Here is a 22,822-nt window from a genome sequence, read left to right as displayed (position 1 = left end):
TTCTACGCTTCTCCCATCTTGTCCCCACCTCTCTCTATTTGGGTGATTTGGGTCTTTGGTTCGGTCTGTGATGATTTGGGCGTCCTGATTGAAGAGATACTCAAATAGTTGCATAATACACTGGCCGGCGAGTTTGATGGCGATAAGAAGCTGAATCGACAAGCATGAAAACCATAGAGTCAATACTTTAGAAAAATTGGGTAGAAAAAGGAGTGAGGAAGAAAGAAAAGATTTAAATGTAAAATAATAGGAAAGGAAAGATTGAATGGAGATAAAAAGAAGAAAATGTAAATAGAAGTGGAAGGTGAAGATTTGTTTGCTAACATATACACATTAGCATATACCGAGTGAGCTCTTTCTGGGTTTGGTTTGTATTTTTTCTATAAGAACAGTGTTGTAAAGGGAATAGAAGGGGTCCTGGCTTTGATAATGGAACAATGGTGGTGGAATAAAGGAGGTGAGGTGGTAGTTTGGTTGGTGTTAATGGTGGGTGGATAGTCTAGGTTTGAGGAATGTAGTTTGATTGATGAATGGAGTGTTAGTGCATATGTATGGGTGGTTTGATTTGTAGAGAGAATGTAAGACTGAAGAGGGAGAAAGAGAGTGAGAGTGGCAAAAAGAGAGACTGAGGGTAAAATGACAGACTGATATAATGTGCATGGAAGCATAAAATGAGTTTGTGGCATTGTTGCCTGACTATTTATTATGTGTCATATATTTTTTAATATTTTATTTAAAGATAATGAAAAAATGCAACATAACACTAACTAAAATTGAAAACCCACATATTCCATCCTTGGCTTAAACATCTAGATATAATAACAATAGCATTCCATCAAAAATGTTAAAGTGATAAAATAAAGTTGCAAATCATACATCGTCTAAAACAACAATTTTTATAATGAAAGAAACTTCATAGAAGCCAAAATATGAAGAAATAGATATGCCTAGCTGCCATATTCTTTGGACAACGAATCTAATTGATAGAGGAAGCACCATAAAGATCAATAAGTGACCCACAAGTTTTTTTTTTTTTTTTAAATAAAAAAAAAGAAATCTAAATTTTTCTTTGCTGGTTATAGTGGTTTATATCATAACAATAAAAAATTAATAATTATACATTTCATTAAGCAGTTTATCCACTATTTAATTTTTTTTTTTTTTTCACATTCAAATAGTTAGGTTACCCACAACAAATGTAAGGAAAAAAAAAAAAACTGTTTTCTTTCTTGTTGAATGTGTCGCGAGCTTGTCCCTAACGTGTCCCAAGCGCATCTCCAGTGTGCCCGAGTGGAATTTAAATATTTTTTTTTTGGGACATTTCCTCTAGCATGTCCACTACATGTTCAGAGGGTGTTTCATGTCCGATATATGTTGGATACCAATATGCGGCCACTGGTGAGGTGTATGTGCTTCATAGTTTGAAGGAAATAAATATTTGTAATAATGTTTGCGTGATTGGTCGATTGTTGGCACAACAACATTGTTTTGTGCTATACTCTACCTTTCTTTGTGTTCCTTTGTACTCGTTGGCATTTTGAAGACTTTTTTTATCACTGCTTTAGTATTGTTTAGCAAGTACTTATACTTTGTTTTGAGGTTAGCTTTCAAATTATTGATATAGTGAATCATCTTTTAAGTTGTTACCATTTGGTTACGTCAGAATTCACTGCAAGTTGGGTGCATACAGGTTTAAATTTGATGATGAACGGGTAACAAAAGAGGACATGAAGAGGGCATTGGAGGAGCAGTATGGTGGTGAGGAAGAGGTAACCCTTTGTACAGTTATGAAATCTAAGTTTTCTGGTCTAGGTTATCCTAATCTTCAATTTAACTACTGTCTGTTCTGTACTATGCTTGTATCCAACAGCTACCACAGACAAATCCTGGGTTCAACAACTCTCCATTTAAGTTTACAAAATACTCTAATGCATATATGCTTGTGTATATACGCGAAAGTGATAAGGAGAAAATAATATGTAATGTCGATGAAAAGGACATAGCCGAACACCTTAGGGTAAGATTTTTGAATTGTTCTTGTGATTTGAGTTCCTGATATTGTTCTCCCCAATAAATTATACTGGGATCTGTGGACATCAAATTCAAGATAAGGTTGAAGAAAGAACAAGAAGAAAAAGAGCAAAAGAGAAAGGAAAAAGCAGAGGCACATCTTTATACCATCATAAAGGTTACAAAGACCTAAACTCTCCCCTTAAAGTTGTTACTTTTTTGCCAATTATGCATCTGCCTTATGGAATATTGTTTGCTAAATCAGTTATTTGATTCCTCAGGTTGCTCGTGATGAGGACCTTCTTGAACAGCTTGGAAGGGATGTATATTTTGATCTTGTGGATCATGACAAAGTTCGTAGTTTTCGTATCCAGAAACAGACACCTTTCAACCTTTTCAAGGTATTCTCTACGATTTTGATGTCATTGAATTTGGTTAGGTTTAGATGAGTTGTCTTTGTTGAATATTGGTTTATTTGGTATTTGATCATATATCTGCCTCCTGATATAAGTTAACTTGTTTGAAGGTTCATGTCTGAGAAAAGTAAATGAATGATTTTGTCTATTGGTAGGATTGTTCTGTCTTTATTTTCTTAGAAAGAAGAAGAATGCAGTGGATTTGATTTTGTAAGTTTGTTTAAAGTAATCTGTTTATTGCATGAATGGGCAATTGAAGCTTGGTTCAAGGTATTCTTTTCCCCCATTTCTTTGACTGTGGCACCTAAGAGCCCTCCTCAAGTTAATGCACATCTAAGAAGCATAAACACTTCTAAGATGCATTGGGCACGTGTCCAAATGTGTCTAGTTATCTTTTTTTTAATATATTTATAGAAATGGATATGCTTCGGACACTTGGGCTCACACACATATCTATTGCTTAGAGCCATAGACACACAAAACGGATCGTGAATTTGTGGAAATGCCTAAATGTATAATTGATCAAAAGCTCTATTTTCTTAGTGAATGATCAAAAGTACTAGTTTCTTAGAGAATTATTTATTCTTTGGCAATAATGTGACATATTCAAGTAATTCATAAAGTGAATATTACATATTTTGGGAATATTAAACTAACACTCTTTCTAAATAATTTGAGCACTAAGATTTTGGTACATTTGTTAATATCTAATTGATTTATGGTGCCTCTATAAACTATTTAATATTTTAAAATGTTTTGAACTGCTCATAAACTAATATTTAAGATAACAATTATAAATGTGGTATATTTTGGGAAATGTTATTCCCACTCCACTTCTTTATAATTGATGTAGTAGAATATATAGGGTAAGACCTCGTTTGGCAAATTCAACTTTTAGCCTAAAAGCCAAAAAATTACTAAAAAAATCAAAAAGTCAACAATCTATATAAAAAAAGTCAAAGATTCCCTTTTCTCTCTATTTTTTGCACATCTTTTTGTAAAAAATCAAAAAGTTACCCCAAACATTGTAGTTTCTTTTACCTCATATTTTAGCCAAAAAACTATGAAGTTACTAAAATAGCTTTTTCTCAAAAGTGTCAATTTGAGTTCTATGCTCAAGTGTCTTCAGTTCTCTACTAAGTCTTCTATTAGTTAGGCTATTAGTGGTCTTGGTCTATAGATTTGTGATGTAATTTCATTTGTACTTTGGGTTCTCTCTCTAACCCCTTAGGGTCTTACCCCCTAATTGGGGATTTGTTCTCTCTCGCTTGATTTTAGATTCTTGATTGCATCAATTTGGTATCAGAGCTTCAGATTCTATATCTAATTGTTCCAAATTGAAGCTAAATTCACCAATCAGATAGGAGGAACGTTACCAGTCCTTGCATGCAAGCCCTAATTGGTTGCTTCAACAGATTCACGTCTGGATTAGAAGTTGAATCGGCCACTGGTTCCTCATTGACCTAATCCAATCTATTGTTGCTACCTGTAGCCTTTACAAAGTTGTGAACTCAGAATACCAGATCTGGAACTTGTCGCGATCGTGATGTCCGCTTCGCGACTTGATCTCGATGTAGATTGAAGTCCCGAAAATGGGATTACATCTCGATTTGGAGTCATGAAACCTAGTTGGGGTGTTTCGAAGTCAGAAATTGGTTTTGCAAGTTGAATCGTAGCTCTCAGTGATTGAAGTTGAATCACGACTTCTGTCTGTGGATTTTCAAACTTGATCTCATCTCAACTAACAATTTTGAACCTTAACTAGATGTTTTACCTCCGGTCTGGCCTCGTTTTGTAGTCGCGACCTTCGATTAGATCATTTGGCACCTATTTAACTTTGTTTGAAGCTTGACTCATAGTTGTGATTTGAGTTTGGATCATTTTCAACCCTAGCTGCATCAACTCAAACAAGAATCTAGGTTTCAATTAGGTTTCAAACCCTAACTGAACAACGTATAGTGCAAAATCTCATTTCAAACCTTATGTTGTTGCTGGAAACCCTAAGCCTCCAAAAAAATAAAACCCAGATCTGATGCAAAAAGCTATGATGGCACTCTAATTCGTTATTTTGAACTTCGATTCGAATCGTGATCTCAAATTGACTGTTGATCGAGCATTGTGAATGATTTATAGAGCCAATTAACTATTTTGTGTGGTTTGATTGTCTCACAGTTCTCTGCATCTGAGTTTGATTAGTGAGATTGAGAATTAAGAGATCTCAAGTTTGGTTCAATTCCCCTCAGATCTAGTTCAAAATCCCTCAAATTTGGTTAGAATGTCTTCGATCCTTCCTTTTGTGTTCTTAAAGCCTAATTGAAGCCATCTTTGATGCGATTTGGTTTGATTCTCTTAGATTTGTATTCGAATTGGTTTGATTTTGACTGGTGTGTATTTGATTAGTTTAGATCTTGTGAGTGGCTTGAGTTTGGTTCGATTGTGGTTCGACTTCGGTTCACTTCTGCAGATTTTCCTCTTTGATTCAGTCAGAGTGTTTGTGCTTTGTTTGGATGGCTCAAAGAGGTAGAGGGCAGAGTTTATGCTATGAACATTAGTGATGATGTTGGTGCATATCTATCAATAGGAAGGAATGATGTTATTCAAAATCAAAATCATCGATATGAGATGAAACAAATGACTAGATCAGTTGTTGCTTTAGAAATGGTGTAGTAATTGCAACCTCTTGCAAGTAGGTAGTGGTAACTTTGCTAGCTTCAAAGAGCTTCTTTGAAGTTGTATGTTTGGTATTCCTTTATTCCTCTTAGGAAGTTGTTTTTGAGTTAAGTAGATTGCTTTTAGCAATTGTGTCTGGAGGAAGGAAAGGAGTGTGGTGTTGAATTCTAGCTTGTGATCAGTTTCTCTCAAGTTGTTCTTTTCTAGTGGATGCATAGTCAATCCTGTCAACTTGTCACATCCCTCAACCTTGTTTTGGAAGATGTCATTTGCCAACTTAGGGGTCTCGTCCCGGCAAGATGAGTACTTGTTTGCACTAGTCTACGGGTCAGAGCTGAAGAGGCTTAGGAAAATGGGAGTCTGTCTAAGCTTTAGCGACATGATTTTTATGGACATGATGGGACTTGTCAGTTGTGCGCCTATGGTTGTTTCACCAAGGAAGCAGTACAATGTATTCGTAGAAGGATGAGTTGTGAGATTCATGTTCATGTTGAGCACAGAGATTCATCACCTATTCCTCGCCTAAGGTTTATATGCATGGTATTGCATTGAGCTCACTCAATTATTGCTTAAACTCGAGGACAAGTTTCTTCAAGAGGAGGAGTGCTGTTGTAGTAGAATATATACGGTAAGTGTCAAAATGAGTTCTATGCTTAGCTCTATGCTTAAGTGTCTTAAGTTCTCTACTACGTGTTCTATTAGTTAGGCTATTAGTGGCCTTGGCCTATAAATATGCGATGTAATTTCATTTGTGCTTAGTTTTTGATTGAAGAATATACATATTTATTGGAGTAGAGCTTTAGGTAGCGTTTGGTAGAGTTTTAGAATTATGATTTGAGAATAGAGTTGTATTTTGAGTTTGTGAGTTTTGGAATTATGGTTTGAGTGTGAAAAATTTGTTTGGTTATGAGTTTTGAAAAGAGTGTTGAATTAAGTTTGAAATTTTTGATTTGACATATGATATTTGATTAAAAAACTTACAACTCATAACCAAACATGCAAATTCAAAATTCTATTCAAAGCTCATAAAAAATTTAAAAAAATTCCGAAAATATTTTTATTTCAAATATAAAAATAATAGGTGCCAAAAAAAAAAAAAACCGAACACTATTTTGGTCAACCGGTTGGCCTAACGTCCGGGAGGGTGACTGGGTAGACTTGTTTTCAAAATGGGTGTGGAATCAATTTTTGAAAACGCTAACCAAACATCACAGTAAAAGCAAAGGGTGGAATTAAATTTAGAAAGCTCTACCAAATAGAGCCTTAGTTTCTCTCTGTAACCCTTAAGGGTGTACCCCCTAATTCGGGATTTGTTCTCTCTCTCTCTCTCTCGATTTCAGATTTTTGATTGCATCAATAATTCATTTGAAAATTGATCTTTAGTGTCTAAAATTACACATGACATGATCAATGTTTTGAAACCCGAACCGTTGATCAAACCGGAAAAGGGAGGGTCAAGGGTCATTGGTTCAACTGTTGGGTCAACCGGAATCAAACCGTGATGTCATAATTACCTCATAAATATATTTAAAATTATACTTAAATAGAGAATATAAGTATTTAAATAGTTTCATTTATATTAATTTTATATTTTAAGATATATATTTACATAATTATATTTAATGACTATATATATTTATAAAATATATTTATACTGATTATTTTAAATAAAATAAGATTTACTTTGAGATAATAAATTGAAGTTAATAAATACTTTAAGTAGTACAAAGTATTAATGAAGCATCATTGTAGCTCGGTGGTGGAAGTGTTGGAGACTATGCGGAAGGTCCAATGCTCAAACCTTGGTAACAGCATTTTTGCAATTTTCATAATCATGCATGTGGTGCTTCTTTGGGCTTCCAGCGCTGTTGGTTTTGTCACCTGACTACCGGTTCAGCCAGGTAGCCGGTTTAACTGTGGGTTTTTCTGGTTTAACAAAAATAGACCGGTTCAGAGCAAGGTTGTTAAAATCGGGATCCTACGTTGGATCGTTGGAGGTGTTTATAGGATCGGATCGTAGAATCGGATCGAGGATCGTAAGATCCTACCGAAAAAGACAAATTACATAATAATTTAATTTAAATAAATATTTCTTATAAAGTATACACAAAATGAACTTATATTCTATTAAAAAGAAGTGAAGATATTGTGAAAAATATAATACTCCATGTAAAATGTACATATAATATTATGCAATAGAAAACCCGACGGTAAAAGTTCTGTATTTTATCAAAAAAGAAGGTGAAGAAGAAGAAGAATTCTATAACAAAATACTTTACAATGTACAATAATGCATAAAAAGTGAAGAAAAAATATTTAACAATATTGGAAATGAAAATAGATTAAGAACTCAAAAGAGTAGCTTAGTCGAATGATAAGGTTTGTCGTTAGCATCCCTAGTGGAGCGGATTCGAGTCACAAAAATAATTTCTCCAGAAATTAGGATAAAGTTGCAATCATCTTACCATTCTTAGACTTCGCTAAAGCTAAGTTTGTTTTTCCGACTATTTAATTTTCTTAAATTACTGCAATATTTGAATGTTTGTTTCCTAGTTCGTTTTTCTTAATCTATTTGATTCAATACTACTTAATTTTTAATATTTATTTTGACGACATAAATTGGTATTTAGACAACAAACATAAAATTTACAACAAAATATGTCATACAATACAAAACAAGGCTTATAAATTGGATCGGATAGGATCGGATTCGGATTGGGATTCCACGATCCTATAAGATCCCACTACTAGGATCGAAAGATCCTACCTACAAAGAGTTTTTTACATGATCCGGATCGATTGTACTCAAATGGATCGTAAGATCGTAGGATCGTAAGATCCGGATTGGGATTCTGATAACCATGGTTCAGAGTCTTAAACGGGTTTGGGGGTGCATCTGGACCGGAACTTGGGCCGGTCGACGGGTCAACTAATTGAACCTTCCGGTCTGGTGCAGTTTAATAAACATTGGACATGATTCCTATGCGCACTAGAAAACAAAATTTGAAGTGCATTTATAAAGAAGTGGTGTGGGAATAACGTAAAATGGACGCATTTTCCATATCGTTGTTCCCAAAAATAGGGGGAAGGTGAGGGAATGGATTAAGTGTATGAAACAAATTTCATAATTTCTTTAAAATAGAAATAAAAGTGTTTTTTTTATTTTATGTTTATGAATGGAAGTTTTAGTAGTTAATGTAGAAAATTATAAAATATGTGGAAAGGTTTTGTTGAGTTGAATTGAGTTCTTCTTACTTTTGATAGGCATTTTGCCATTTTCTGAAAAACTTTTAAGGAATGAAATCTGAAAATTTACTCTATGGTCTATTTTTAGGATAAAATATTTCGAAGTAATAATAAACAGCAAGTGAGTCTGGTTACGCATGTGCAAGCCAACACTTTTGACTTGAGTCAAACATGTATGTCATTGCTTCTGTGTATAATTATTGAACGATGCTTTGTTGAATCTATGATGTTACTATAAGCAAGGGTGCTCCTCATATAGCACTAATAATATTAAGTTCATATCCAGGAGGAAGTTGCCAAAGAGTTTGGTGTACCCGTGCAATTTCAACGTTTCTGGCTTTGGGCAAAGCGTCAAAACCACACATACCGTCCAAATCGCCCGTTGACACCTCAAGAGGAAGTTCAATCCGTAAAGACTTTCTGACTTTGCATCTTTTATTGTCTTTCAGTATACTTCTTTATGCATTTTTCATTTTTTATTTAATTGTTGTTATTATTTTTTTTGAGTTACTTCCACAACTCCATCGTGCAGGACTCCAAGACTCGCTCTTGCTTTGATGCACCTTAACAATATGTGTGTTTATTGATTTGTTTATCATCAGTTTTACATGACTCTTGCTTTTCCCCAAGTTAACCATGCTTTGTTGCACCTTCATTCTCTCATGTTTTGCCCTTTGATGTTTTAAAATATTCATTGTCTCATGGTTTACATCCCTTCCTAGTGACGGCTTGTTTTAAAGCCGTGAGCCCTGGCAAAGCAAACAATATCATTATTGTTTATGATGAGGGCCTACGTGGCCCGTTGGTGGTGGGTTTCATTAGAGTTGGTTGGGAGCGCCCATCTCTAGTGCAATTAGTGGACCAAGTTGGTAGGGGCAGTTCAAAACATTGATGTGGAACTTGGAGGTAAGAAGAGGGAGGTTTCTTTAGTCGGCTCAATTATATTGGGGCCTAAAGAAAATGCCCCTCATCTGTTTTACAGAAGAAAACTAATAGGCTTTTGGATTGGGAGCTTACCTGAGAGTTGCAAGGATGGGGGGAAAGACCCTGGCAATGTCAGGTGAACATCTGAATGAGAAGTTTGTCCAGATGAGGTAGAAGGTAAGGGGCTTGGGAAATTTTGGGGGTGGGGAAGATTTGATTACAGAAAGGGATGGATTGTTGCAGGAATCTGGGGCTCTAACGGGGGAAGTCTTGGGGGCTGGAAATGGGAGAAATTGGAGGAGTAGGGTGCAATGGTTATGGCAGAAAAATCATTGGCCTCGGTTGTTTGGGAAGAGGGGTGCAGTATACAGGGGTGTAAAGGCGTCATTCTTTTTTAAAAATCTTATAGTAACTAAAATCCCAGTCATGTGTTCTTGACAAGTATATCCTGTTACACTATATAGGCTATCATTAACGTTGAGAAACAAGCTGTGTTTTTGGTTATTCTGATTGGATGAATTTAGGGTGGCTGTTAGAGCCATTCATTTGCAAAGAATCATTCTTATATTCTCCCTCCCTCCATCCCACAATGTTATCTCTTTTGGGAATTTCAAATTTTTAAGTGGACATGCAATTAATGCACTCAAATTCAAATTAAAAAGCATTGGTTCTCAACATTGCCCTTTTTTTATTCACATTTTAAGTAACTGTTTATATGGGATAGTTTTGAAATTTTCAGAACAAAAAATTTATGCCTTAAGTTGTTTCCTTGCTTTGCTGGTAAGAAAATGGTTCACCTAATGCTTTTACCTTTAAAAGCTTCTGGATAATTAATGAATAGTTTCTTGTGCAATTCCAATTCCTTGTTTTGCCAATATATGTTGTTTTGATGCAGACAAATGCATTCACGTTTGTAAAAGAGCTTGAAGTATTTGACGCTTGTGGCTGAATTGAGCCTTGATGCCTTCGACACAATTTTATAATGCCACTTGGCTGAGTTTTAGGGTCCCATGAACTCATGTAATCGAGTCATTTCAAGTTCTCTATGGAGTTTTGTTACTTATGGTTGGGTAATTTTATTTTTTCTGGTAGCAATTTGAATCCAGGTTTCCTGCAGTCTGAAATTTAGTTGCATAAAGCGGAAGCGGGGGTGGGGCACATAGAAGAGTCTAAGGTTGATAGTGCCTATTGGGGCGTTTATAATATTATATTATGGGGTTGTTTGGGATGATCTAAATAAGTACACTTTTTGACTTTTTATGAAATATGGGTTGGGTATGGGTTGTGTTTGAAGTGATGTGGTAGAGAGGTGATGTGACTTAAATAAGATGATGTGACTTAAATAGAATAGTGACTTTTTGACTTTTTTGGCTTTTTGGCTTTTTTGGCTTTTTGGCTTTTTTAGTTTATGCCAAACAAGGCCTATATATGTAAATATATTAAGATGTTGTAAATCTATTTTTGTTTTTGTTTTGTGATATATATATATATATATAATATGAATAAATATTGGAGATTGGTGTTGACTACAAATTGTTATAAGTAAATGTTACATAAATACAAGTACTAGAATAAATTTGAGTTATTTTTTTACTATAATCTGATAGCCTCTACAAAATTTCTCTTGTGTGGTAGTTTTTCTTTTTATTTTTTTGGAATTCATATGTTCGAGAGATTTCATCTTAGTTGGAAACCCTGTTCTTTCTTGATGCAAGTGTGATGATAACTGGATTTTGTTTTGAATCGTGGAATCATAGTTTTGGAGTGGATTTGTCAATTCTAGGACATTCCTGCAACTAAGTTTTGAAATTTTTGTTTAAGTTTTCAAAATCTGTTTTCTGTATTTTTTTTCCTAAAAAAAACTAAAAAACCTAAAAACTAGTTTGGTAAAAAAACTGAAAAAATAAAAGCACTGTTCATTTCCATATGATTTTCTCTTGTTTGGGAAAAATTGATTATTTATAATTTGAGAATAATTTTTTGGTGTTTATTTTCATTAAACTAGTTTTTTTTTTTTTTTTTCTTCCTCAAAATAGAAAATAGATTTTGAAAACTCAACCAAACAGAGAGATTTCTCAGACATGTGTTGTTTTTTATTAGCAACCTCTTAAAAACTCAAATTTGTTGCATAAATAGATGCTTCTGTTTTTTTCCAGTTAAGTTGCCTGTTTATTCAGTAAATATGGCCGGGTGTGTTTATTCAGTAAATACACCATCTTTTATGGATGAGTAAACTGTTTTCCCCTACTCTCTCTGTGGTTGTGTAGTGTCTGGTGTGCACACTGGCAAGTCTTGCAAGTTAATTTGCATCCTTCATACTTCGAAGGAAAATAGCTATCTATACTTCAGCAGTGAATTTTTGTTTTACTGAGTAGTCCAATCCCCTTAAATAATTATGTTTTCAAGTATTCTATGCTCTTTGAGGAGCAGGGAGGGAATATGCATATTTGAGTCACTCTATAATTGATGATGATATCCTTACGGTTCTGTATCGTTGTGTCATTTTCTGATCTCCTCCCCCTAGCATGCTAAGATGACATCTTTCATGCATTCTGTTTAAAGTGTATCTTGACTAAACTGGTGTGGGTTTTAAAATCCCTTCAATGCATTCTAGGTTGGACAATTGAGAGAGGTATCCAACAAGGCAAATAATGCAGAGCTAAAATTGTTCTTAGAAGTGGAAAGTGGACAGGTAAAGTCTATTTCATTTTTTTGGCACTGGTTACTCACATTGTTTATTATGGACTTCTGTTTTGGTTAAGTCGTATGAGTTTTATGATATGCACATGGAACTCTAGATGTTGAATATGATGTGCACACTATGCAGGATTTGCGGCCGATTCCTCCACCTTTGAAGAGCAAAGAGGAGATTCTTCTTTTTTTCAAACTTTATGACCCTCTGAAAGAGGAGCTTAGGTACTTAAACATTTCTTTCCTTGGGTTGGAATTGCATGTAATTACCAAGGCCCCTTTGTTTCCCTTTTCGGGTAGTTACTGAGGCTTATTTTTTTTCATTTTTCCCCCCTGTTGTCAGGTATGTTGGGCGGTTGTTTGTGAAGTCGAATGGCAAGCCAGCAGAAATATTGACAAAGTTAAATGAGTTGGCTGGATTCAGTCCTGATGAAGAAATTGAACTCTTTGAGGTCAGTTATGTCATTTTAGTAGATTGACTACAATTTTCTTGCTCCCTTGCCTGGTCACATAGCAACAGATTTAGTTCAGGCAGTCATCTTATGCATCCCCTTTAATGTTCAGGAAATAAAATTTGAACCTAATGTCATGTGTGAACGCATTGACAAGAAGCTCACCTTTCGTGGTAGTCAGGTATGAACATGATCAATTGTGAGCTGTTTTTGCTTGTACATTCTGCTCTGGTGTGTATAGCCTATTCTTTTTTTTTGGTGGTCGGATATGCATTAACCATGACTAGCTGAAAGGAAATATTCACCTAAATCTTCTGCAGCTTGAAGATGGTGACATCATTTGCTTTCAGAAATCCACTCAAGTTGATAGTGAACAATGCCGCTATCCTGATGTTCCTTCATTTCTGGAATATGTGCATAATCGTCAGGTATTCCATGAGCCTTAACAATGTGACATCATTATCTTAGAGCTTTTATGCAACATTGTGAGCATGCCAAATTTTCTGATATACAAGGTCAAGCGTATAGGACTCTTTGGAGGCTCTCACATGCCAAACCTTTGAAATTTATTGAGCCACAATTAAATACTGACTCAACCACTAGTTAACATTATGTCACAAAAATCCAAGCTCACAAGCCAGTGAATTCCTTTTATTTTTTGATTGCCCACAAACTCGACATTCCGGAAGGAATCCAAATGGCTAAAATTGGTATCCCACAAAGTTACATGGATGCAAACTCATGTTACATGGACTCTTATATATTTCACAAGGTTCATGTGTCCACCGGATATGACAAGAGTAAGAGTGTTGGATATGTGTCCGAACCTATACCCGATTAGACACGTGAATACTCAAATTTTTTATTATGTCACATAATGCACCTCTCACAACCCCCAAAGCACCACTGTCACCTACTTCCCATAGTTCCACCATCGCTTGCTGCCCATAGTCCTACAACCCCCAAATCAATGGGCAACAAAAACCCCATGTTTCTCTGTCTACACTAAGAAATAATACGTTCATAAAATGTTTGTGTTAGAATTTACCAATTTACTCCTCCACCTACCATCTCCACTAGCACCCACTTCACCTACCACCTCCACTACACTACACCATCTCCACTACACTACACCTACTACCACCTTCTCTTCCATATATAGGAGTTGTAATACATAACACAAAATCAACAATCTGGTATCTATCAATAAATCAACAATTACATAAATTCTTACATGGTATCAGAGCAAGGTTGAGAAGCTAATAATTCTGCTTCACCGGCGGGCGGCAGCCTCGCCTTGGCCGCCCGCCGGACCTCTACCCATACCTTCACTCCGCTGCTCTCTCTCAACATTTTCTCTCTCTCTCCATGGCGGATGTTCATCATGGAGGAGCACAAGGCATCAAGCTATTTGGCCCAACTCCTACGGCTACCAGCCAAGCCTCTCCTCACATTCAAGCTCGTATCCAAGAGCTGGCCTTCTCTCCTTCTTCCCGTATTATCAGGTTCAACCAGCATCGCAGGACTTCTGTCCTTCTTCCCGTCTGCCACCGTCGTCAACCAAACACCGGCTTGGACACCACCACAGGATGAATGGCATGGTATTTCTTTGGGATACACTTCTGGGTGATCTGGTGCTCTCTTTTCATCTCCGTCTCCGGCTTCTTCTCCGACCAACTCTCCATCACCGGTTCCGATCAGCTCTCTCTAGCTGGGTCTGGCTACTTGATATACCCAACACAAACATAAACAAACAAAAACAGCCAACCCATCTCGGCAACTTGCTCTCTCTGTCAAGGGATCCACCCACACATCCTATCTCCTCTTCTCTCCCTCTCGGAGAACACACAGCTGTACACACACATGCAAGCACAAAAGCACACTACTCTCTCTAATTTTTTTTTTGAAAACACACTTTATTCCTCTCTCTCATCCCTTCACGCTTTACACACCACACCACCCCCACTTTCTTTTTTTTATTTTATTTTTGCCCACATACAATAAAAACCACCTCGGCCAAAGGGGATAAAGGTGGCGGTGGTTTTGTCACGCGTGAAGCAGACCATGTGTATTAGCTTAAAAGGTGGTCACTTGGCCTTATATTCCTTTGTTAAAAAAAAAAAAAAAAAAAAAAAAAAAAAGCAGCAGACGGACTGCACACCAAACTCATTTTATTTATGTCGGGGCTCACCCCGATCACCATTTTACATACAAAAAAAAAAAAAACAACCCAAACAAAAACAACCCAAACAAAAACAACCACACCTACAGTGAGATTTTTTTCTTTTCCCTTCTCTACTCTGTTGCAGGTCTCTTCTTCTTGCCTCCGTCCTGAGCGGGCCTTGACGGTGTTGCCTCCGTGTTTTTCACGCCGCCGAACACGTTCACTCCCCCATACTCTTCCACTGCAGCATATGGCGGCCCTCCAAATCGGAACATCACGGTGGCCTTCCGCTTCAGCTCCTTGTTTTCTGCCCTTAGCACGCTTATCTCTGCTCGCGCATCCTTATACATGCGTTGGAGCAGAGCCAGCTGAGAGTTTAAATGCTGCACCTCATTTGTCCTACTCTGCAGCCGGTTCGACAAATTTGTGACCGCCGTCATGCTTTCCACACATGCCTTCAAAGTATACTGATTGGCCTCCACATCTGACTGCCCTGCCATTCTTTGCTCCACCGACCGCATCGGAAAGTTCAACGGGGCAAACTCCGGGGCGCTTGGTTGAGTTTCCAGTGCCACCGCACCAGTTCTCTCTCTCGTTGACTCGTTGTGGTCGGGAAAGAGGGTGAGCAGCCCGCGGGAAGACGATGAAGCCATTTTCTCAGACAACAGAGTGATACAGAATATCTCTCTCAGCAATCTCTCTCCGAAACTCTCAGAATATCTCTCGCAAGTTTTTTGTCTCCGCCTTTGCCTCCGCCTCAGCCTTCGTCTTATAGCCGAGGCAGCCACGCGCATCGCGCGCCTCATACCCCCAGCCGACAAACGGGCGCACCAACCAAGGCACTCACGTGCCTCGCCATGATGAATCCGGCACACCTTTTAATGAATTGGGCACGCCTTTTGATAAAATTGGGCACGCCTTTTGAGGGTGCAACTTCACCAACGGTCCGACATGACCCTATAAACTGTCCCGACATTTGATTCCGGTTAGCCTTTTACAACGGTTCGACATGACCCCATAAACTGTCCCGACATTTGATTCCGGTTAGCTTTTTCAACGGTCCGACATGACCCTATAAACTGTCCCGACATTTGATTCCGGTTAGCTTTTTCAACGGTCCGACAAGACCCTATAAACTGTCCCGACATTTGATTCCGGTTAGCCTTTTTCAACGGTCCGACATGACCCTATAAACTGTCCCGACATTTGATTCCGGTTAGCTTTTTCAACGGTCCGACAAGACCCCATAAACTGTCCCGACATTGATTCCAGTTAGCATAAAGTGTCCTCTACAACGTTATGACACCACCATACAGTGTCCTCTACCACGTTATGACACCACCATCCAGTGTCCTCTACACCGTTATGACACCACCATCCAGTGTCCTCTACAACGTTATGGCACACCATACAGTGTCCTCTACCACGTTATGGCACCACCTTTCAGTGTATTCACCAACGGTCTGACACGACCATACAGTGTCTCCTATCTTTTTTTTATTTTTATGTATTTTCTTGTTTTGTTCCTCTCTCCAAACTCAAGTTGGTTAGTTTCTATCCTCCTTGAGTTTGCGGGGGGCTGTTAGAATTTACCAATTTACTCCTCCACCTACCATCTCCACTAGCACCCACTTCACCTACCACCTCCACTACACTACACCATCTCCACTACACTACACCTACTACCACCTTCTCTTCCATATATAGGAGTTGTAATACATAACACAAAATCAACAATCTGGTATCTATCAATAAATCAACAATTACATAAATTCTTACAGTTTGTAACTGAGATGAGGATATGGTTAAATAGATATTTGGTCGAAGTACAAAAGACAAATGGTAGAAGTAACATAAATTAAAGATGTTGAGTTGAGATAGACCATGCTAAGAAGAAGATGGTTTGGTTATACAAAATGACAACCTGTAGATGCAATAGTAAGGAAGAGTGTCGTAAATGAAAGTGTTTGGGAGGGAAAAACCTAAACTGACATGGAATGCAGTTGTAAAAAATTATATGGATATATTTAATTTAACAAAGCATATAGCCATTGATAGAACGGAATGGCCAGGAAAGAATTATGTAGCTGACACCACCTAATTGAGACATAATGCGTAGTTTGGTTTGGTTTATTTGTGCTGTACACCATTCTATTTCTTTAATGGTTGTTTAGTTGAACTTACATATTTTATATTTTTTCCTAATCCCCCCCAACCCGCAGGTTGGGTGACTGGTGTACAAAAGAATGAGTTGTTTTTTTCTTTTCCCCAAGAACTTACAGTGAAAAGGGAAGAAGTGAACTGTTTTTATCTTTTATTTATTTATTTTATTTTTTTATCTATGTCCTCCCCCGGGCAAGTGATTAGTAATGGAGGACAATGCATTCATTGGGTGTTTGAAGATGTCAAAAATTTTAATGTAGTCGACATTCTAATTACAGCTTTTTGCAATTTTTTCTCTGATGATCCCCTCAGTATTAGTTTTGCACTTGATTTGATGATTCATAGGTTGTTCGCTTCCGTTCTTTGGAGAAACCTAAGGAGGATGAGTTCTGTCTCGAGCTGTAAGCTTTCCTAAATCTTATCTATCATACAAATTTATTCTGTATATCTAATTATTCTGTTTATTATTTGTTATATTAACTTCTTTATGAATTTACTTGGGAAAAAAATATGGTTACCCTCGTAAATTTTTTAGGTCAAAGCTTTACACTTATGATGATGTTGTTGAAAGACTAGCCCGCCATCTTGGCTTGGATGATCCGTCTAAAATAAGGCTTACATCTCATAACTGCTACTCTCAGCAACCTAAACCCCAGCCAATCAAGTATCGAGGAATGGATCATCTATCAGACATGCTGGTCCACTACAATCAGGTTGTAATGTCACTCATTTAGACTTTTTATTTTGCTTTTTATAGTTAGAATAACCACTATTTTCTGATGGCTTAGTTTTCTTCCCTTGTGGACAGACTTCAGATATTCTCTACTATGAGGTATTGGATATCCCTCTTCCAGAACTGCAGGGCCTGAAAACTCTAAAAGTTGCTTTCCATGATGCTACCAAGGACGAAGTGAGTGTGAAATCGAAGCAGTCATTTCTTCATTATATGTTAGCTTTTTGTCTCTCATACAATCTTGATTTAACTATTTTCAGGTAGTAATTCATACTATTAGATTACCAAAACAAAGCACTGTTGGAGATGTTATTAATGATCTGAAGGGGAAGGTAACCATTGCAACTTTCTTTGCTTTCTAACTTGTCATGTACTTCTTTTTTTCATGGAGATGTTGCTGTATTGATTGGACTGCGACAATATTTTTTGTACTTATTGTGCTAAAATTTACTTGTTTTATTTGACAAGAATCCACTCCCCGTAGTTCCTTATTTTGAAACAGGTTGAGCTGTCTCATCCAAATGTGGAACTTAGATTGCTTGAAGTTTTCTATCACAAGATCTACAAGGTATTAAGTAATGTTAAAGCTATTATTGTTACTTTCTGAAGCAAATTTGATAGGTCATTGAAATGGGTGTTAGATAATGTTGAAGCTATTACTGTTACTTCTGAAGCAAAGTTGGTGAGAGCTTATTGAAATGAATGCATCTTGACAGATGGTCTGTGGTTGATGCTTGATGCTGTCCTTTCTACGTTCAAGTTTTTCACTTTTTTTCTTTGTTTCTTTTTCTCTGAACTGCGACTGCATGAAAATATGATTGGTGGATGGAGTTAAATCTTTTCAAAAAATAAAATATAACCAGAATCTTTTCAGAATCAATTTATAATTCTCAAATCACTTCCAAAACTCCTAACGTTTCTGGGTTGATTTCTGGTGAGCTGTGAAATTATTATAGTGTTTACTGAGCACGAGCAATTATGTGTACCTAGCACTACTTGCATCATCTGAGACCTTTTCTATGTTTTGTGATCTTATTCTGCACCATATATGTTACAGATTTTCCCGCTTAATGAGAAGATTGAGAATATCAATGATCAGTACTGGACATTACGTGCAGAGGAGGTAATCAAATTTTTTGTCCTTAGCTGGTTTATTCATGTGGCATTAAGTCCCTTGTGTTTCCTGTTTATACAAGTTTTCTGCAAAAATGATCTTCCAATATTTGTAAAGGTGCTTCCTGCATCTTGATTGTTTGTTTTCTCGACTAACTAGTTATTTAGGTCTATGTTTGGGCTTGGATACGAGTGTCAGGTGCAGGTATGCATCTAAGTGTCTAATTCATTTAATTCTTTTGTCCAAGATATGGGGACATGGAAAATATTCATAAATTTTAATACACTTCTTTTAGTTTCTAGGGTAAAATGATGCTTATAAGGTGTCAGAGAATTTCATGCATAATTTGGAGGTTTTATGCTTGGCTTTCTGTTGGACTCGAAATATGCTTGCTAGGTGAATGTCTAACTACATATGTCAGAAACATATTTCATATCTTTTCCCAAGTGTCGAGTGCCTGACACGGGTACTTAATGCAGTTAGAAGAATCCATGTAAGATAGATTTAGGTCAACACTAAACTTGAAAGAAACCATGCTTTCGATAAACAGCTTGGGCTGTCGGGTAATGCTGAGCTGATTGAGACCGTACCGTAGCCTTCATTGGGGCACCTTGTGCTTTCGTGTTTCCAATAACTATCTAGGAGCTACATGCATTCCATTCAATTTTGATTGTAAGGAATATTTAGGATCATTGAATTAGAAAAAAATATTATAGTAGCTGTGTCTCTTGATTTCCAAAATCTGTAAGAATACACTGTGAGCTAATAATTGATAGATACTAATTTACAACTATTGGTTCTTCAAAGTTGATGGTGGCTTTACTTTTTTCTCCTTTGTCCTTTTCTTTCCTCTCCTTTTTAATGGTTATTTTTCCTTCTCAATTTCATTCGTTTCTTATATTTTCAATTTGTTCCAGTTTTTCTTTCTTTTGTCTTTTTTTTAGGTGTCATGTTGATTATTTCAGGGTAAGTTACAATGACCTCCCTCGAATTTTAGAGATAATACAAGAAGCCCCACTAGGTTACGAAAATTACTCGATACTTCCCTTCCATTAACAAAGACTCTAAATGTGTTAATTGAAGTGATTAATTTACTTTTTTACCCTAAAATGTTTTGTATTTTAAGTGACATTAATGTCAAATGACAAAATTGACCTCTTCTTAACTGTTCAGTTTACTTAATTACCCTCCATTATATCTATTTTATTTCTTCCTCCATTTCATGAGACCACCGCCACCATCCCCCTTCCTCATCACCGGTAATTTCTCTTTTATCATTCCTTCACGTTCCTTTCTTCCTTCATTTCTTTTCATTCTCTTTTCTCATGGCTCTGCAAACTAGCCAAAAGCCACTAGCTACAACCACCAAAGGCCACCAATCGCTGCCACTGCCAACCCGACAACCTCTTTCTTTCTTTCTTCCAGGTCATCTGTCTCTTCCCACTCTCAAACAACAAACAACCACAATTGCCATTGGATATAGAGAGAGTGAGAGTGAAGCCACCACAGGCATCATGCCTAACACCACTGCTAACGCTTCTGTGATCCCCTTCTCTCGCTCTACCCCATCTCGACTCCAACACTTCTGTTGGGTTTTTTTGATCTACTCTGTCAGGGTTTTATATGATTTTGGGATTTGGGAACAAGCTCAATGATGGAAAGCCTTCAACGAAATGGTGGTAAGAGCTTTCAGGTAGGACATGCTGCTGGATTCATGGCTCACAAGGGTATGAGAAAAATATGCGTTGGTGCTCATACCAGGGGCAAGAGCTAGCGGAATGTTTGCGAAGTTGCCCATGATTACACAGTTGATGAGAAAGGAAGCAATGATGGTGTCGATGAGGTCTTTGCAGATTCTCTAAGACTCATTAGGCTAGATGCGGCGGATGTGTTGGTGCTGGATCAGTTAGAGTCGAGGATGGAGGGATTGGAACAGAGGGACATAGTCAGAGATAAAGCATGTGCCACTGTGACAATGGTTTTCTGTTCAACCATTTGCTGAATAGGTTATTTAAAATGAAAAATGAAAAATAAAATAATTTGGCTAGATTTTATTTTTAAAGAAAATGGTAAGTTGTGAATTTAATAAAATATATGGCATTACATAAGCAAAAGATAAGTTCCGGGAGGTGGACTGTTTGTGGGATATATTTGTCACTTATCTTCTTTTTGGGTGTCGGGGAACTCTTTATTTAAGAGTGTCCCAATTTTTTTCTAAGCTAGAGATTGGTTGGCGGTGTGTGCAATGTAGGCTTTTGCCCGTGTTTAGCTTGTTAGGGGTATTTGTGTTTGTATTCTCATTGTCCTGTTGTAAGAGGATGCCTTATCCTCTTTTCATTTTTTGATTTATCAATAAAGCTTTTGTTGTTGATCAAAAAAAAAAAAAAAAAAAAAAAAAAAAGAAAAAAAAAAAAAGATACCTCATTAATAGCTTATTTACGCTTTAGTCTTTAGACCAATTTATCACAAAGATTTAAGGGAGGACAATGTAATTTTGTCGAATTATGGGGTAGGTTGTAATAAGTTCAAATTACAGGTTAGGTCAGTGTAATTTACCCATTATTTTATTAACTTGCCTTTTGACATACTATTATATCACTAGCTCAACAAGCCATTTTAGCTGTGTTGAATTGACCGGTATAGCAAAATTTTCCTGATCTTTGATTGTTTGGATCGGTTCACATTGTCATATGGAAAGTGTTTTGTAGAGGTTCCTGACTACAGTTGTTCCTCATAACAGATTCCAGAGGAGGAGAAGAACCTTGGTCCTCATGACCGTCTTATTCATGTTTATCATTTTATGAAAGATACAGCTCAGAACCAAGTGGTAAGTTGTTTTGATAGAAAATTTAAAAGCGGTATTGCCATTGTTCCAATCATTTATAAAGTAGTTGGAGCAGGGGATATGAGAGAGTGCTTTTGTTACATATTTGTGAGAGCGCTCCGATCAAAATTAAGGGTTCAGAATGTTTCTGGTGTTTGATGAACCGTGTGCTATGGCTCGACTCTGTTGTCAAAAAGATTTACATTCGTGGAAAGGATGGGCTGCCAACAACTTTCCTTCAAAATCCAGTGTCCAGGAACAACTACAATACCAGTAAACTGAGATTCAGTAATACAAATTGTAATATTTCTTTGTCATTTTTTCCTTTTTAAACAGCAGGTCCAGAATTTTGGGGAACCTTTTTTCCTTGTCATCCACGAGAGTGAGACTTTGGCTGAAGTCAAAGTACGCATACAGAAGAAATTGCAGATTCCTGAAGAGGAGTTTTCAAAGGTATAATATTTTTATTTTTGGGAGAATTACAAAAAAAAGGTTTGAGCCTTGTAACAAAATAAATCTAAATTTTTTAATTTTGTCAATTTAAACAGTAATATTTTGATTTGTTTTTTGTTTAAACCATTTTCTTATTTTCATTTAGTAAAATCGATGGAAGATGGGTATTTTAGTCATTAAACTCAATATAGATATACATAAAATGAAAAATGTTAAAATAGATTAGCCTGTGTCCAAAATTTTCAGAATCTTTCTCTATTTTAATATTATAAAAATCTTCATATTCTGACCAGTAACTTGTGATTCAACAAATTTGCAAGGCTGGTCATCTCTCTCTCCTCTCTCTCTCTCTATATATATATATAATCTTGATATAGTTGCTTCTATTCCCTCTCCCTCTCTGTCTCTCTCTCATGGTTATACCCTGTTTTTTTTTTTGTTGTTGTAATTTCTCCTTTATTTTTTCTTGCAGTTAATATTTTTCTTGGCACACAAAACTGTGTATACTGTGTAACCTTGTCTTTCAACATTATGATGCAACATTCTCTGTGAGAATGTGTTTGGTTAATTATTTTACTGTAATTTTTCTAAAATTACTGTTTTTCCTCAGTGGAATTTTGCATTTTTATCTTTGGGTCGTCCTGAATACCTTCAGGATTCGGATGTCGTTTCCAGTCGCTTTCAGGTGCACATAAAATTCTCTCTCTCTCTCTCTCTCTCTCATCTGCGTACACGCAAGCAGAAGCATTACACGCTCCCATGCATGTGCATGCATAATTTTTTTTTTGAGGTGATTAATGTTTTCTCCCTTCTATTTTTCACTTTTTTTTTTATTTTAGAGAAGGGATGTCTATGGTGCTTGGGAACAGTACCTTGGATTGGAGCACTCAGACAACACTCCAAAAAGGTCATATGCAGCCAATCAGGTATACAAGTGCCTCGAATTGATTTAAATTGCTTAG

The 22,822-nt window shown here is 36.7% G+C and overlaps 1 protein-coding gene across 25 annotated transcripts in view; it reads left to right on the top strand.

Moving 5' to 3' along the window:
• The window catches only part of LOC145788830 (ubiquitin C-terminal hydrolase 12-like), a 40,176-nt gene that overhangs the window by 16,446 nt on the left and 908 nt on the right, over nt 1–22,822 (top strand). For 3 of the 25 annotated variants that reach the window (XM_082911583.1, XM_082911596.1, XM_082911587.1), the window contains exons 12-31: nt 1,691–1,769; nt 1,871–2,017; nt 2,108–2,188; nt 2,292–2,411; nt 8,629–8,751; nt 11,881–11,958; nt 12,094–12,182; nt 12,301–12,409; nt 12,522–12,590; nt 12,730–12,837; nt 17,082–17,137; nt 17,272–17,449; nt 17,545–17,646; nt 17,730–17,801; nt 17,954–18,037; nt 18,527–18,592; nt 21,324–21,410; nt 21,744–21,860; nt 22,471–22,545; nt 22,700–22,786. In XM_082911583.1, the coding sequence (XP_082767709.1) occupies nt 1,691–1,769; nt 1,871–2,017; nt 2,108–2,188; nt 2,292–2,411; nt 8,629–8,751; nt 11,881–11,958; nt 12,094–12,182; nt 12,301–12,409; nt 12,522–12,590; nt 12,730–12,837; nt 17,082–17,137; nt 17,272–17,449; nt 17,545–17,646; nt 17,730–17,801; nt 17,954–18,037; nt 18,527–18,592; nt 21,324–21,410; nt 21,744–21,860; nt 22,471–22,545; nt 22,700–22,786 (1,927 nt within the window). Of the gene's footprint in view, nt 1–1,690; nt 1,770–1,870; nt 2,018–2,107; nt 2,189–2,291; nt 2,412–8,628; nt 8,752–11,880; nt 11,959–12,093; nt 12,183–12,300; nt 12,410–12,521; nt 12,591–12,729; nt 12,838–17,081; nt 17,138–17,271; nt 17,450–17,544; nt 17,647–17,729; nt 17,802–17,953; nt 18,038–18,526; nt 18,593–21,323; nt 21,411–21,483; nt 21,861–22,332; nt 22,546–22,699; nt 22,787–22,822 lie in introns of those variants that run through there. The other 22 variants (XM_082911585.1, XM_082911590.1, XR_014357997.1 and 19 more) reach the window with 21 other exon arrangements.

This window comes from Camellia sinensis, unplaced genomic scaffold (genome assembly GCF_055761805.1).
Source record: "Camellia sinensis isolate YWXY unplaced genomic scaffold, ASM5576180v1 Unanchor12, whole genome shotgun sequence".
Classification (NCBI taxonomy): Eukaryota; Viridiplantae; Streptophyta; class Magnoliopsida; order Ericales; family Theaceae; genus Camellia; species Camellia sinensis.
The sequence above is the reverse complement of the archived record's forward strand: the minus strand, read 5'-3'. Positions and strand labels throughout refer to the sequence as shown.